This window comes from Copadichromis virginalis, linkage group LG5 (assembly GCF_057382275.1).
Source record: "Copadichromis virginalis isolate Kocher_CV1m ecotype Utaka linkage group LG5, C_Virginalis_male_GT1.1, whole genome shotgun sequence".
Classification (NCBI taxonomy): Eukaryota; Metazoa; Chordata; class Actinopteri; order Cichliformes; family Cichlidae; genus Copadichromis; species Copadichromis virginalis.
The window spans coordinates 1,661,804-1,679,840 of NC_140622.1; the positions used below are offsets into that span (position 1 = coordinate 1,661,804).

At 41.2% G+C, this 18,037-nt stretch overlaps 1 protein-coding gene across 1 annotated transcript; it reads right to left on the minus strand.

The window, feature by feature from the left end:
• Positions 1–11,189: 11,189 nt before the first annotated feature.
• Positions 11,190–17,289, minus strand: LOC146708720 (uncharacterized). Its single transcript, XM_085457922.1, has 5 exons — positions 16,286–17,289; positions 14,257–14,437; positions 13,560–13,842; positions 12,042–12,185; positions 11,190–11,370 (listed from the first exon to the last, which is right to left on the minus strand). The coding sequence occupies exons 1-5, from the start codon at positions 17,276–17,278 to the stop codon at positions 11,190–11,192; spliced, it is 1,782 nt and encodes a 593-aa protein (XP_085314048.1). The 5' UTR covers positions 17,279–17,289.
• Between the last annotated feature and the right edge of the window lie 748 nt (positions 17,290–18,037).

Consider the following 18,037-nt stretch of genomic DNA (forward strand, 5'->3'; position numbering starts at 1 on the left):
CAAACACAGTGATAGAAAACATTGACAGCGCAGGACAACGCAAAACAACCAGACACAGTAATAGAACAACTCACTAGAAGCAAGGCGAGAATTTAACTAGTAGAAAAAGCAAGTTCAAACAGATATGTTTTAAGCCGTGATTTAAAAGATTGAATGGAATCAGACGCCCGGATGCCAATCGGGAGATTATTCCACAGCTCAGGTGCAGCTAGAGCAAACGCTCGATCACCTCTAGACTTCAAACGAGATCTGGGCTGAACCAACAATAACTGTGAGGAAGATCTTAAGGCCCTCGTAGGAAGATATGAATTTAAGAGTTCCTTAAGATAACTTGGCCCTGTGTTATTAGTAATTTTAAAAGTAAACAACAGAATTTTAAATTGAATACGAAATTTCACAGGCAACCAGTGCAGATCAGCAAGGACGGGAGTGATGTGAGCAAACTTCTTAGTTTTAGTTAGAATGCGTGCAGCGGCATTCTGGACTGTCTGTAATCTATGTAAAAGGGTAGAGTGGAGACCATAATAAAGTGAATTACAGTAATCTAGTCGTGACGTAACAAAGGCATGGATAAGCTTTTCCAGGTCATTGTGCGGGATGTAGTGTTTGGCCTTGGAAATAAGGCGAAGTTGGTAGAAACTAGATCTGACGACAGCAGACACTTGTTTATCAAGTTTAAATGAGCTGTCAAGTAGCACACCCAAATTCCTAACAGTGTCAGGGAAAGAACTAGTGAGAAATCCAAAAGCATCATGAAGTTTGGCACGAAGAGCGTCACTGCCAAAGATCATAATTTCAGTTTTCTTATCGTTAAGGATAAGAAAATTTGCCAGAAGCCATTGCTTGACCTCACACATGCACTCTCGAAAGTTACTCACGGACATAGCTAGATCATCATTCAGCTCAAAATAGATCTGGATGTCATCGGCATAATAGTGAAAGGCAATGTGGTGTTTCTCAAAAATGACACTTAAAGGAAGCATATACAGTGAGAACAGGGTAGGGCCTAACACAGATCCCTGGGGGACACCACAGCAAACAGGTACAGCGGAGGAGGAGGAGGTGGCCAAGTGAACCAATAGTATGTTATGGTCAACCATGTCAAATGCCGATGAAAGATCCAATAGCACTAGGACAGAGGGGCGTCCATTGTCAGCCATTAGTAAAAGGTCATTAAAAACTCGGAGCAGTGCTGATTCAGTGCTGTGGTGTTGTTTAAAGGCCGATTGATATTTATCATTAATGTTATTCTCATCCAGGTAGGTCTGAAGTTGAAGCAGAACTACCTTCTCAAGAATTTTAGCCACGAAGGGAAGTTTGGAAATCGGCCTATAATTGGCATAATCATTTTGATCGAGGTTACTTTTTTTAAGAACAGGTTGGATTATAGCATGTTTAAGAGCTGATGGTACATAGCCGGACAGCAAGGAGGAGTTCAATATGGACAATAGACAAGGTCCAATTGCACTAAAACAATCCTTGACTATACGGGATGGAAGAACATCATGTACAAGATTAGTATTGTTCAGTTTTTCAATTAGATGCTTCAGAGTAGAGAGAGAAACAGGTTCAAATTGACAAAAAGTAGTAGAACAATCAGGGGTGGGCATACGGTCGGTCACCAAAGGAAGAGCAGATTTAAGAGATGCGACTTTATCCAAAAAATAACTTGAAAATTTTTCACAAAGGCCCGGGGAGCACGGCAGAGGCATAGAGGGGCAGGGGTTGACCACAGAGTTGAAAATTTTGAATAAAATTCGAGGGTTGTTTCCATTGGTGGTGATAATTTTAGATAGGAAAGCTGCTTTAGCCGTTCTGGCAGCTGATTGAAACTTCGAGCGGCTAATGCATAAAATGTCATATGATGACTGGAGATTATCCTTCCTCCACCTCCTCTCATCCCGCCGACACATACGTCGTAAGGCACGAACAGAATCATTTAACCAACATTGTGAGTAGGTTCTGGGGCGTTTCATTTTGATCGGCGCTACAATGTCAAGGATAGAGGAACATGTAGTTAATAGAGTATTGGCGAAATTCTCAAGCGTATGTGGAGTAAGACAATCTGACGTAGTAAATGAAAAGTTCACAAAAGAATTAGAAAATTTCAACAGAGTATCAGCATTCACAGTACGCGTAGGGCAAAGAGGAGCCTCAAAGCGTGATCCGGTGTTGCCAAGGTCAAGATCGAAGATAACCGGAGAATGGTCAGAAAGTCCAGTGTTTCTAATTTCCTTAATACATATATCCACATCGTATGAAAAAACCAAATCAAGGGTGTGGCCCTTAACATGGGTAGGCTCATTCACCCACTGGGTAAGATTAAAAGAAGCAGTTAGTGCTAGAAAATCGTTAGCCAATTGGTCATCCATACAACAGACATGAATGTTAAAATCACCAGAAATAATAACAGAACCATATTTAAAAAGAATGGATCCCAAGAAGTCAGCAAATTCAGAAATAAACATCTTGTGGTATTTAGGCGGACGATAAACCACAACACACAGAGTAGTCCGAGGGCCAGTCAATTCCAATAACTGAGCTTCAAAGCTAGAATAGGTTGGGGAGGGTAGCAGTCGTGCTTCGTGTTTGTTTTTAAAAACCGAGGCTAAGCCACCACCTCTACCAGTGAGCCTTGGTGAGCTAAAGAAGGCACAGTCAGGAGGGAGAAGCTCAGAAAAGGGGATAAACTCACCCGGAGAAGTCCATGTCTCCGTCAGAAATAGAACATCCAGTCCCGTGGTGAGGAAAAAGTCATTTAAGAGAAAGGCCTTATTTGAAAGAGATCTAACATTAAATAAAGCCATCCGAGTCCGAGGAGCTAGGTCATTAGCGGTAGCCCGTCGCAGGGTGTTTAGATTGCTGTGTTGAACACCGTGGCCAGGCGGTGTAATCCAAGACCAAGCAGAGTGATAAGCCACTGGGCAGGTAGGATAGGTTTGAGGGCCAACAGGGCATATCCAACGATGACTTAACAATTTAGCCGCAAAGCGGCTCCTGGAGTAGAAGATAAATCGTGACAGCTCACGACTTGTAGAGGGGTAATCCATAGCCATGGCTCTAATATGAGCCTTGACGCGAACGCGGGCACCACTCCTTCTACCCCGTTTCCTGAAGCGTTTCCTACGCAGAAAGTAAGTAGGTCGTTTTGGTGGAAGAGACGGGCGGCAGGGGAGTGGCACCACCCATGGTCCCATAACTGTCCAGTCGTTGAGGACAGGAGAACTGGAGATTCAGGAGCGTGTCTCTATCATAAGTTATTAGCGTACAATCGCCTAGAGAACATAAAACCAAGGATAAAATAACAAAGAGTACTACGCCGAGGCGCAGTCGAGGTCGCAGACGGTCAGCCATGCACACCGGCGCCATCTTGAAGCGAAATACAACCACGTTTTTTTCCTTTTCAAAGAGTTTACTGACATAGTAAGGAAGTAGCTAGGGACCTCAGTAAGTATGAGCAACAATAGCTCAGGGACAGTTTCTCCAATAAAGAGGATTTCATCATCTGCTGTTCGTCAAAAAGTGGCGTATTAAAAACAATTCAGCAGACCCTCAGAGTGCGGATACAAACTGTTTTCAGCTGTAGAGGTAGAGGTACACTTCATGTACTTATCAACATACAGTTCAGAGGCTTGCATTAGAGGGCTTTGGTGCACGGTTATACCATTGTGAATTTAGCTATATGAACATGCTCAAGAGTCTATCATATGTTTGACATGCAACTAAAAATTCAAAAATATATTTTTAAATCAGTAACTTTGCAAATCTAGAGGAAATGTTTTCGGACAACATATGTGTCACATTTTAAACAGGGTTTGAATAATCAGCGCTGACATACAGACATTTATGCCCTGGGTATAACAGACATGCTTACCTTGTGAAAGGCCCTCGGATTTCTTGGAGCAGAGAAACACTCTGTATTGTTGCTTTTCTCTATTGTATAAGCAGCGCCCGACTGTCAGAAACGCTCTGTACAGGTAGCAAAGTCGGCTCAATGCACATCCAGGAATTAAACTCTTATGAACAGCTATGAATTCTACCTCTCTGCTGATGTGTTCCAAACAAACGATGTTTTCTACATGGCAAAATTGTGTGCTAACTACCTCACACCGCTGTGTCTGGGATCTGAAAAAATAAACAGTTACAACGATATACCTTGCGGCAGTTGTGAAGTGCTGAGCAAAATACTGTGTGTCTGATGGGGTGTTTTTATATAGGTGGACTTGGTTTCAGTTGGGCTCTGACATGCAGATATAAAGAGCAGGTTGCAAAGAGAAAGGTGGAAAAACTATGGAGGTTCGGTTAGTCAGTAGGAGGTGTAATTGTCAGCCTGCAGAGATAAAGGTGTGGGGTATAAGAAGATGTGAAAAACCTTTGGAGGTTCAGTTGGACATGGTTTCAGTTGACCTCTGACATGATAAGATAAGATAATGGAACTGTGTCAATGGAAAACTGTACTGAGTAGTCAGTCTAAGCTTTTAGTGATATAAGTTTATTGATGATAGAATACTGCATGATGACCTTTTCCTTGTTTAGAACTGATTGTTCTTTATGAAACGTGTTCTGATATTTGTATCTGAAGCTTTCCACAGCGATAGTAAGAAGCTGAACAAGCAGTTCTGACCTCGCACACGCGCGCACACGCACGCACGCACACACACACGCACACACACACGCGCACGCGCACACACACACACACACACACACACACACACACACACACACGCTCATGTTACTGAACAAATGTATTACAGTTTTTTACAGACGCTAGGACACATTTCTCAATACTTAGGTCACGTTTGCAAAACTCCTCACACAGTGAGCACAACAGAAGTCTATGTGGGCTAAACTGAGGACCAGTTATCATTGTTTTGGCACAAAATGCATTCAATGACTACATCTCTCAAATTTCATGAATCATCTTCTCACTCAGACGCAACAACTGCCAAAAATCTTTGTACGTACAGGACATTTTGCATGTGCTTACATACTGTTTTCAAAAATGTTAAACTTATGGCCAAAACAATAACACAATGCAAAACTTAAAAAGACAGCAAAATCCAACAGCAATATTTCATTGAAACATATTTTAAATCTAAAAATGCAGTTTAACCAGCCACAGCTGATTCTCATTGTAGATGAACATCTACACAGGTGTTACTCCTTCAATTTTTCAACTCCTTCAATTCTGGCAGCCAGAAGATTCTTTCCTAGGTGTGTTGCCCTAGATGACATAAGATGTGATGTGGATGAGAACCTGTGGCCAAATGGAGAAGACCGAGTAGATTAGCATTACTATTGTATGTGTATCAGTGGATGGTGTGTATACAAATTCTTGTATTTTGGGATTACTTAGTGCAAAAAAATAAAAATACATAAACAAATATTAACGAATTCTGCATGATGTCTGATTCATTCCAGTAACATATATTGAAATTATAAACAGAGATGTGTCCTTGTTTTACACAAGAAAACACTGTGTAATGCTACATGTTGTTAGTGTTTTTAGGTCATTGTTTTGTGGGTGACAAAGTGTGTTTGTCGGCTGTCAACCTTTGCTAGTGTTCTGGAAGAATGAGTTTATTTGAGACCTGAATGAAGTGTTTTGGTAGTTGTAGTGCATTTTGAATGTGAAATGAACTGCTTTGCCAAGCTGACGGTCAGTTAGGAGGATTGTGTGAAGAGTTTTGCAAAAGTGGCCTAAGTATTGGGAAATGTGTCCTAGCGTCTGTAAAAAACTGTAATTTCTGTTGTATAAATAAAGAAAGCAGACGGTGACAGAGCACAAGTCCGTGAGTGTCTCTTACGTGTAGGAGTGCTCTGTCACTTGTCCTCGCGAGTAAAGACGACTGCAGTGTTTGTGTTTTCTAACTCAAGTGTCTCAGCTGAAGAACTGCGGGGTGATTTAAAGAAATGTCAAACTGTTTGTAATTTAAAAATGTGGAAACTATGGAACTACAGTTGGGATGTGTGCTGGGATGCTCTTGATAAAGAGAGCCTCTTTTATTGTTTTATGACTTGTTTTGCTGACTGTTGGGGGCCTAACTGTAACCCACTCTGTCTAACTGTTGCAGAGTTAAGAATCTGTAGTTTTTAGAAGTAACACAAGAAAAGTTTATTTCTAAAGGAATACCTGCTGTTGTTTGTGGTGATCTATTTAAAACTATTAGCCTCTGTGTCTTTTCGAGCGCTAAAGAAAAAAAGTAAAATGCTCCTAAAGTAGTTAAATCATCCATGTGTAATCAGCAAGTCTTACTGTTGCAGTGTATTTGTGCCTAGTAGATAATTATATGGCTAGTTGCATTAAAGGAACATTGGGGTTGATACAGTGCTAGTGTGGCTAGGTGTGAATATGTGCTTTTAGAAGTATCACAGTTTATTTCTAAAGGGATACATGTTGTTTGTGGTATTCTGTTTGAAAACTATTTGCTCCTAAATAGCACTAAAGGCAGCACGGTGGCACGGTGGTTAGCACTGTTGCCGCACAGCAAGAAGGTCCTGAGTTCAATTCCACCATCAGGCCGGGGTCTTTCTGTGTGGAGTTTGCATGTTCTCCCCGTGTTTGCGTGGGTTCCCTCCGGGTACTCCGGCTTCCTCCCACCGTCCAAAGACATGCAGCTTGTGGGGATAGGTTAATTGATTAATCCAAATTGCCACTAGGTGTGAATGTGAGTGTGAATGGTTGTCTGTCCCTGTGTGTTGGCCCTGCGACAGACTGGTGACCTGTCCAGGGTGTACCCCGCCTCTTGCCCTATGACAGCTGGGATAGGCTCCAGCGACCCTAAGAAGGACAAGCGGAAGCAAATGGATGGATAGCACTAAAGAAAAAGCAAAATGCTCCTAACTAGTTAAAATACCCCTAAACTAGTTAAATTAAATCATCTATGTCTAAATAACAGAGCTCTGAGACCTATACAATCCTTTAAAAAGAGTTTAATTAAAACACATAATGGTTTCGTTAAATAAAACGCTATTAAACACATGTAAACTCATATGACCCCTGAACACATGCACGAGCAAAAAGTCCGTTCACACGCACATGCACTCACATGAACGCGGGGGGGGGAAAGAGGAAGTGGGGGCAGGGGCAAAAAAAGTATAGGTATATTACTACTCTTGCTGCTGCAATTGCAAATGACGGAAACAGGGAGCCTAGTGTCCCAGTGCTAGGTATTAGAGATGGCACGATACCACTTTTTTATGTCCGATACCGATATCATAAATTTGGATATCTGCCGATACCGATATGAATCCGATATAGTGTTTTTAATCAACAAAACTGTTTTTTAAATATCTTGCTGCATTTTGTATAAGTTCATACTCAAGTTTAAAACAACAACTACACTAAAGCTATTCTGTTATACCTGTATACAAAAAAATATTTCATAGTTCAGCAATACTGATCAATCTAATAAACTTAAACCTACACCATCCTCCCTATTCTGGTATTTTAAAGAGTACTTAGCATAAATATTAAGCAGCCTAACTAATAGGGTTCCAACTCCCAGCAACAACAAAAATAAATAAATAAAAAATAGGGAACCACCCCTCACGCTCCACCTCATGATGCTTAATCGACGTAATCAACCTTAATTTGATGCAGTGTGAAAAAAAATGCACAGAAATCAATTATTTTTCAAGAAATATTAAATAGATTCAACATCTTTCTTCAACAAAATTGCAGACTGCACAGATGGTACCTTCCCAAAGGAAAAAGTACTATAGCTTACTAGGGTATATTAGACTTAATAGTTACTATATACAGTAATTGACTTCTATTCATTTTGCATCAAATTAAAACTTTGGGTGTCAGATAATTATTTATTAAAAGCTAGACATTTTAAATGAGAATAAGAAAGAAAAGTATGTCTTTGTGCCCCCTTTTCCCTGTTCATGCCCTATCGGCCCCCCTGGCTAAACTTTGCTAGATCCGCCCCTGCACAGTTACCAGCCGTCAGCTATGTAGAAAAAGATCCTGGAGTAGAAAGTAATATTAAATAAATTCTAACAGCTTATCAAGCTTAAACGTGCTGCTGTTGTTCAGCCGCTGGTTTCCTCTTTCTGGTGCAAAGTGGGCCAAAAGCAAACTAGAGACACGGACTCGCGACAGAAAAGCCGATCAGCTGATCGTTAAGCAGTTTCATGATTGAAGTAGCAGCAAGAAGAGGCAGTCGCTCGTTAAGCTTAACGCAGGAATGCTTTACAAACATTCAGAGATGGACTTACACACTTGCTTTACTTCTCTCGGGATAACTTTGTCGGAGATGAAATGCCGGGTTGCTAGCGAAGCTCCACATGCTATCCAGACCACCACAGGTCCCGCATGCCACAGCCGCTCTATCACGTGATGCATACTGCTCCGACGTGCTAACGTTCTGAGGCGAGTTACGGCGTGTTGCAAGTTTTGTGAGGTGCTTTCGTGATATTTAATGGATCGGATTACATTTTTTATTTTTCTCCGATATCCGATCCAGTAATTTAGGTCAGTATCGGACCGATACCGATACGTAATATCGGATCGGTCCATCTCTACTAGGTATCACTGCTGCTTTTGTGATGTAAATGTAGAGAGACTGGCAACTTGTTGATAGAAGCTTGCTGCTGCATTTGCAAATGAGGGATAAAGAGAGAACCTGGTAGCTTGGTGCCAAAGAGGTTTACCACTGCTTTTCAATAATGGATGTACAGAAACTGGCAACATGTTGGAAGAAGCTTGCTGCTGTGATTACGAATGATGGCTATAGAAGGAACCAACTTGAAGGATTCTCCACTGCCTTTCCAATGATGGATGGACAGGAACTGGCAACTCAGGGCTAAGAAGCTTATCGCTGCAGTTTGCAAATGGCAGATATAGCAAGAACCTGACACCCCAGTGCTAGAAGGGTTTCCCGCTGCTTGCAATGATAGATGCAGAGAAACTGGCAGTTCAGTAGTATGGAAGCTAGATGCTGCTTTGCAAATGGGGGATGAAGGAAAACCTGGCAAGAGAGTTTAGCAGAGGAGGGATGAGAGGCTGGGAACCTGGCAAATCGGTGCCGAAGCACACTGCGTTTTCCTGTGGAGGGAAGGAGAACTGGCAACTCTGTGCATTTTTTTGGGGTTTTTACTGAGAAACTGACAGTTCAGTGGTAGGAAGCTTGCTGCTGAATAACCTGGCGTCCCAGTGCAAACTTGCTTGAGCATTTAGCAAAAGGAAGGATGGAAAACATCACGGTAAAATCATGTTACTCCTGAGAGATAAGCTGTGTTTAAAGGTATTCGCCGAGAATGGACCCTGTTTGCACGTAAACGAGAATGAACAGCTTGCAGAACTGGGGGAACCTATAGAGATGACGACGGGAAGAAGCATGTTTGGAGGCCCTGCTCCTGAAATTTCAATACATAATCTTCAATTAAAACAGAATCTAACATAAATATTATTGTCCCTAGAAATGGCTCGAATCCCAAGATCACAGAGCAGCAAAATCTGTACTTTAAAATAAGCTCTTCCTGTTTCATTGGAGCAGTAAAGTAACACAACACCATAAATCACTTTTTGACACAAAGTCACTCTCACGACATTATGAGGGTGTAGGTGTTAATACGTTAATAATAATAATGCAGTGTGCAGTCCAACACCCCCACATCAGTGGCTCAGTCTTATTGGTATATGTACATTTGTATTTGCCTTTCACTGTGTACGACAAACAGCGGTGCATGGGAGCAGCTACAAAGTTTACTTGTGTGTAATGCTTTTAATGGTGATTACAGTAACAGGCGGTGCTGTGAGGGATGCTAGAAACATGTTGTTTGTGCTATCTGAGCTCACCAAGTCAGTGTGTGTAGACACTCTTAATCTGGGGCCTGTGTGGGCTGTTGTGTGTTGCATATAACCAGAGATGGGCAGTAACGGGTTACTTGTTAATTAGATTACTGTTACTGTCACGTAAGCACGCTGCGTTACTGCGTTACTAAAACCGTGATTTTTTTTGCGTCTTGACAGTGACGTAAGCGAGTGCGACGTTTGTGACAACAGCTGTGTGCAGATCAACAATGGATAACATATCGAGTGCAGAGAGAGTATGAGCGTGCAGCGTTTAAAGCGTGGAAGTACTGACCTTACTTTGAGTTTGATTCCATAAAAAGTGACAAAAACATTAGTGTCCGTTGCTCACTGTGTGGGAGGAAAACTTCTTTTTACAGCGTAAACACCCCTAAACGTCCGAGCAAGCACCAAATACGGGAATGTGACATTCACAGAGAAGCTGCCGTATCCCTCCACTGACCGCTACGACACACCTGCACCAGGGCAAACCTTTGCCTGCCGCACTCCTGCTATACAGGTGAAAATAGAGCAACAGGACCGCTGAGTCTTTGACTTTATTTATCTTCTGCTGTGTTTTACTTGCATCTATTTGAAAGACTGAGTATAAACACAAAAAACTATTTTATTTTATGTGCTGGAATGTGCAGAAAATAGATTTAAATTTCTTCCAGTCAGAGAATGTTGCAGATAATTTAATGTTTGCTTTATGCATAAAGTTAAAAGATTAAAACTAATAAAACAAGTTTTAAAAAGAGACTTTTCCATTTGATTACATTTTGTATGATGGATTATGCAGAAAAGTAGAATTGGGCTGAAAGATCTATCGCTTTATCACCTATTCAGGGGATAAATCATGTTGTAAAAAGTAACTGTAGTGGCAATTCCTTTACTTTTGAAAGATCAAACGTCCCACAACTTAAAGTCCACAAGCCACTGCTGCATTGAGGTAATATTTCGTACGCAGGCAAAAGAAGTCCATTGTCCAAACATTTTTGTTGAGAGTTTTGGTTTATTTATCCATCTTGGCAAGCAATAACAAGATCCTTCCTGCTGCTTCTCCTGCTCTGGTAAAAAACCATAGGCCCACCCCAATGCATGCTGGTCCTATACCAGTCTCTTTATTTATAGAAACAAAATGGCCCTACAGCTCTTACTGACTAATTTAACAAAATAACAACAAACAAACAAATCATTTAAAACAAAATATTAACCGACAAATAAACCCCAAAATATAAGTAAACTAACAAACTTTAACTAATTTCAAAAATAAGAACAAAAACAAAAATAAAGAACAAATAGCTCCAACACTCCGGCCCCTAATTGTGCATACAATCACAATTACTTTAAAGTCCCAAAAGGAGGAGCTATTCCCTTAAACAAATCCTTAATTTTCATTGAGGATTTTCTTCACGATGAGGCTTCCAGTAGCAGAATAAGTTTTGTCACTGGCCTTTCCAAAACACTGGTCCTTGTTTGTAGTCTCACAGAACGCACCAAGCCTTTTGCATCCTGGTTTACATTTAAGACTTTCGCCATCATCCATGATCCTCTTGGAGCTGTAGCGTCTGCAATTAAAACAACATCTCCAGGTATAAGACATCTTTTAGTCCTCATCCATTTTTGTCTTTCTTGCATCAAAGGTAGGTACTCAGAAAGCCATCTCTTCCAGAACAACTCTGCCATGTACTGTACCTGTTTCCACCTTTTCCTGACATGCAGATCACTTGGATGAAACAGTCCTGGTGGAAAAACTGGTTTATTTTTCAGCAACAACAAGTGATTGGGTGTCAGTGCTTCAAGATCATTTGAGTCATCTGAAACTTTAGTAATGGGTCTGTCGTTCATTATAGCTTCAACCTCACAGAAGACTGTGTGGAGTCCTTCATCATCCAGAACTTGCTCCTTAAGAACTGAGGCTAAAATATTCTTTATTGAACGAATGAGACGCTCCCACACACCACCCTGGTGAGAAGCTGCTGGGATGTTGAAGTTCCATTTCATGCCATCCTGAACAAAAGCCTTTTGAATTTTGGCATGGTCCAGCTCAGTCAAACTTTCTTTCAACTCTCGATTCGCCCCAACAAAATTTGTAGCATTATCAGATCTGATGGTCGAAACTGGGCCTCGTCTACAGATGAACCTCCTCACAGCATTTATACAAGAGTCTGTATCAAGTGTACATGCAATCTCCAGATGTACTGCACGACTGGTGAAACAGGTAAAAAGAACTCCATACCTTTTAAGGAGACTTCGTCCTCTTTTAACACTTATAGGTCCAAAATAGTCCACTCCAACATTTGTGAATGGGGCTATGTCTGGCAGGACTCTCTCTTCAGGCAGATCCGCCATCTTTTGTCCAACAAACTTTCCTCTGTTGCGTCTACACGTGACACAACGAGAGATGATTTTCCTGGCAGCAGAATTTGCATTTAGTATCCAGTAATTTTGTCTTAGTTTTGACAGCATGTGTGCTCTTCCTGCATGTCCCAACCTTTGATGGATATGGCGTAAAATCAGTGTTGACACATGCATATCTTTTGTCAAAATTACAGGATGCTTTAATTCCATAGGCATGGCTGCTTTATTCAATCGGCCACCCACTCTGAGGATTCCTGCATCCAACACTGGATCAAGTTTGTAGAGACAACTTCTCTTGGAGACTCCTTTAAGGCCATTGCAGATTAAAGCCATTTCAGTCGTAAATTTCTGTTGTTGTGCATATTGAAGAATAGCTTGTTCTGCCTTTGCCAAGTCTTCTGGAGTCAGATTTCCTTTCTTCAAAGTGGTCTTAAATCTTTCCATTCTTATCTCCACTTCTTTCTGACCTTCCGGATCATTCTTATTCAAACCTGCAGCAAGCAACTCTTTCCTCTTCTGTGCCAACAACACCAAGACCTCTTTCATCTTTAAAAGCCAGGCTACAGAGATTTTAAGTTTTGCCCAAGACGAGAAGTAGAGGATAAAATAGCTGGTAGGATTTTGTAATTCTCTCACAATGGCATTCATTGTCAGGTCCCTTTTGACCTCTGGGTCATCTGCAGAAATTACACTGTACTCCACATCCAGTTTAGGCCATTCCTTTTCTGACTCATAGAGAAATTCTGGCCCTTTTATCCATCTCCTACATTTGAGGAGATCCCCAGCTCTCATGCCTCTGGATGCGTCATCTGCAGGATTCTCCTTAGAAGAAACGTATCTCCACTGCTTCACATCTGTTGCTTCTTGAATGACAGCAATTCTGTTTGCAACAAAAGTATTGAATCTTCTGGTTTCATTGGAGATGTATTTCAGTACTGTTGTACTATCAGTCCAAAAAACTGATTTTTCCAACCTGACCTGCAGCTCCTTTTGCAGAAGCCTGTCCATCCGAACTGCAAGAACTGCAGCCGTCAATTCCAACCTGGGAATTGTAGTTTGCTTCAGAGGAGCAACTCTAGCCTTTCCCAGGATAAAAGCAACATGCGTGACATTATTCTTTTCCAACTTTAAATATGACACCATTCCATACCCATCTTGACTTGCATCAGAAAAATGATGACGTTGTGCCCTATCTGGTCTTCCAAAGCAATTTGGTTTAATGCAACGTTCCACTTTAAACTTTGAAATCAGCTGGAGATCCTCCAGCCAATCACGCCACCGCTGGGAAAGAGAGTGGGGAATAACTTCATCCCACTTCAATCTTTGTCGGCAAAGCTCTTGTAGCAACAGTTTAGCTGGCATACTGAAGGGAGACAAGATTCCCAAAGGATCATACAGTGAGCTGACCACAGACAAAATGCCCCTTCTGGTTGTTGGACGGTCCTGCAGGGAGGTTCTGAACTGGAACTTGTCTGTTGCTATGCACCACTGTAAACCCAGTGCTCTCTCAACTGGAAGTTGATCTGTGTCCAAATCCAGATCCTTAATTTCCTTTGCTCTTCTTTCCTCTGGGATGGACATGAGCACTGTGCGACTGTTGCTGATCCATTTTGAAAGCTTAAATCCTCCTTTAGCGCAGATATCTGTCAGCCTCTTCACCATGTGCACTGCCTCCTCTTCTGAAGCAACAGATTTCAAACAATATTCCACGTAAAAGTTTCTTTTGACTGTATCAACCACTTCAGCTGGAAACTGTTGTGCATTATCATCTGCAGTTCTCTGTAGAGCATAATTTGCACAGCTTGGCGAAGATACAGCTCCAAACAAATGCACTTTCATCCTGCATTCCTGTGCAGACCTTGAAGTGTTGCCATGTTGCCACCACAGGAAACGGAGAAAGTTGACGTGTTTTTCTGAGACGTGCACTTGGTGAAACATGGAATCAATGTCCGCCATTAATGCAACAGGCTCTTGTCTAAATCTGATCAGAACCCCAACCAGCGAGTTTGTGAGATCAGGTCCCTGTAGAAGCTGACTGTTCAATGATGCTCCTTTGTAAGTTGTTCCACAGTCAAATACAACTCTTAATTTGCCCTTTGGGGGATGATACACTCCATGATGAGGGATGTACCACACCTTTCCATCATCTTTGTGCAACTCATCTACAGGCACAAACTCGGCATATCCTTGTTCAAGCATGTTGTTTACACATTCAGTGTATTCATCCTTATAATGAGTATCCTTTTCGAATCTCCGTCTGAGACTCTGGAGACGCTGCTCCGCGACACAGAGGTTATTTGGCAAACTGGAACCTTCTCTCCTGAAAGGCAAATCAATGTGATAATGATTTCCAATACGTTTTATTGAACTACTAACAATATCCATGAAACACAGATCTTCTCTAGACATTTCAGTCTGCTCCTCTGATGATCTTTCATTAAAATCATGATTGTACTGTTTAATCAACATGTCTTCAAGACGCTCAACAGAAATCCTATTGGCTGTTACAGCAGTGCAGTTGGTTTTATTTCCACTGTTACTTCCAGTGCGCAGGGGACCATTTATGACCCAGCCAACTTTTGTTTTTACAGCATAAGGTCCACCCCCCACACTGTTTATCACCTTCCATGGCTCCAAAACATTGGAAGCATCAGTGCCTATCAGTAGCTCCACATCTGCATTAACGTTGTACAGTTTAACAGGTTTAAGATGAGGCCACTGATCGATGTCGCTTTGCTGGGGAATATTAACTGTAGAAACTGGCATAGTCTTTTGAGTCAAAACATCTGGCAATGGCATGAAATCATTTGCTTCCAAACCAGACAGAACTTGTGTACTAACAATCTTATCTTGACTCATTGTTCTCAAAAAGATATTGGTCTTTTTACCTTTTACATTCAGCCTTTTTGCCAAAGTTTCTGTACAGAATGTACCTGAACTTCCAGGATCCAAAAACGCATAGGTTTGCACAATTTTATTACTCTTTTGGCTCTTAACTTGAACTGGAACTATAGAAAAAATTGCATCAACTTCATGACCAGCCCCAATATACCCACATGTCTGAGTAGTTGCAGTTGAAAAGTTGACATTAGAGTTTGTCCTCTGTTGAGTTTGTTCCGAAGACGCACCTGGATCCTTTCGCTCTATATGAAGAACTCCTGGGTGCCTTTGTTGACACACGTCGCAATCCAAACGACTCCTACAGTCTTTGCTTGTGTGACCAACTTTTAAACAACCAAAACAAATTCCCCTTTCCTTGATAAAAGTCAACTTATCCTGATGCGTTTTAGCTTTAAACTGCTTACAATTCTCTAGTAAATGGTTGCTGTGTGAACAAAACAAACAACTATGCAGAACGGCGGAAGTTGTTCTGCTTCCAGTTGATTGAGCTTTGATTCCTGGCACTGTACTGACATTAGTGGCAAAACTACTTCCCTTTTTTCTTTGCTTGGTAGAACTTGAAGCTTTAAAGCTGCTTCCAGATTGTGAGTCTTGTATGTTGCCAAACACTGGATCTGATGCTACTTTTACCTGTTTTATTATAAAGGCAACCAGATCAGTGAATACTGCTCTGTAACCATTTTGTTCCTGCAGTTCATAGGCAACAACTCTCCATCTTTCCCTCAATTTGTATGGAAGCTTCATAACAACCATTCTCATATTTGAGGGAAAATCCAACTCCTTCATATAAACAACTTGCTGCATTAGATTCGAACATCCTTGAAGAAAAAGAGAGAATGACTGTAGACCTTTCACATCCTCACTTTTAATAGGTACCCAACTCACAATCCTCTCCATATATGCAGAGGCAATTTTATTTTCGTTCCCAAAATGTTCTTCAAGAAGATCTTTGGCTGTGGAATAGCCCTGCTCAGGAGGTAAGTGCTGACAACTATGCACCAAATCCCTAGGCTGCCCCCTAGTGAACTGCTCTAAAAAATGCAGACAGTCGCTCCAGTTATCAGTTTTAACTTCCACTCCATTTTCAAAGGCATTCATAAATGATCTGTACTGTAAAGGGTCGCCATCAAACACAGGGATGTTTCTGGCGGGTAGGACAGAAGATAAGTTTTGTTTTACAAGTAAAGTAGTGATGTCATTTTGTTTTTGCATAATATTTACAATCTCCTTCGTGCAATTCCCAGTCAAAGTAGGAGACTGAGGCTGTGTTTGCTGCGTCACTTGAGCTGAATCATCAACCTGATGTTGGGTTTGACTTTGTCTAGGTACGATTACTTGTGATTCAGATGCAGAATTTATACCAGAGTAATCTCTTGATGTTGGAACAAATGTATCGGCACAAGGATTTAAACTAGGCGCTTCTTGTACGTGCCCTCTTTCAAAATAAGAGTTCATTCCACCAGAATGCTCAGAGCTACAAACTGAATTTATTTTTAAGACACGAAGCTTTGCATTAGTGGCTGCCAGCTCTGTTTCCAAGGATAATGTCTCCTTTTCTTTTCTCAGTTTCTCCTTTTCTTTTCTCAGTTTTTCCTCTTGCGCTTCGATAGAATGTTTTTTCTTTAATGCAGCGAGTCGCTCCATGAGCGCTGCCTTGTCAGCCGCAGCTTTAATGCATGCGGAAGATGTTGATGAAATTTGACTTTGCTGTGACAAGGTTTTTGAAGGTGGCTTTACACTTGAGATATTAGAGACACTGTCTTCAGGTTTTATTTCATCCAAACTTTCAACAGCTTTATCATTGCGAACAGTATTGTTTTGTTCAGTATACGGCTCGCCCGCCTCCTGCAACCAAACCTTTACTTTGTCCATAAAAACAGAGAATGCTGTCACCTTCGACTGAAAATGTGCATTTTGCCTCTTCACTTCATCTTCTGGCAGTGGCAAACTTAAAAAGGATTCTTGCAAAGCGTTTGCATCTTGATAGCATTTAATAAACTTCCCAAATTCAGAAGACACTTCCTTAACGTTTTCATGTGAGGTCATTAAAGCGGAAATTTTCCCCATGTACTTAGATGCTTGCTTACACATTGAACTGCACTTTTCTTGGCATGTCTTTATATACAAATCCAAACCTTTTGGCGTAAATTTAACGCTTCTTTTCTCTGCTTGCATCTCAGTGTCATCCTCTCGTTTACTCTTAATATCCGACATTTTTATTGTCCTCTTGGATTATTTCAAACTTCATAAAGATGCACAGCACACTGAGAGTCCATAGCCTAAAGTACAAACATGACATCCATTTACCTGCCTTTTGCAGCGGACAAACATTTCCACAGAGGGCGTTGGCATGTTTCAATTAGCGATCCAATTTTGCACCAATTTAGTACGTCAAAACTCAGTTCATCAGTCTTTGTAGTGAAATTATGTCTTTAAACTCCAATAGCTTCACCGTTTTCCTTTACGGCTTAAACAATATTATCACTCACCAGCTTTGATGAACGAGTGACATGTTGATCCAGGCCTCAACATCAAATCCGTCTGGATTACTCACCAGACGATCCAATAACTTTTATTCGAGTTTGACGGTGATCCTTGAAATCCTTATATCCATTAATGAAGGATTATTCCTTTGTCCACGGGAAGGTTTTTTACTTTATGTAGTGGCAATTCCTTTACTTTTGTAAGATCAAATGTCCCACAACTTAAAGTCCACAAGCCACTGCTGCACTGAGGTAATATTTCGTACGCAGGCAAAAGAAGTCCATTGTCCAAACATTTTTGTTGAGAGTTTTGGTTTATTTATCCATCTTGGCAAGCAATAACAAGATCCTTCCTGCTGCTTCTCCTGCTCTGGTAAAAAACCATAGGCCCACCCCAATGCATGCTGGTCCTATACCAGTCTCTTTATTTATAGAAACAAAATGGCCCTACAGCTTTTACTGACTAATTTAACAAAATAACAACAGACAA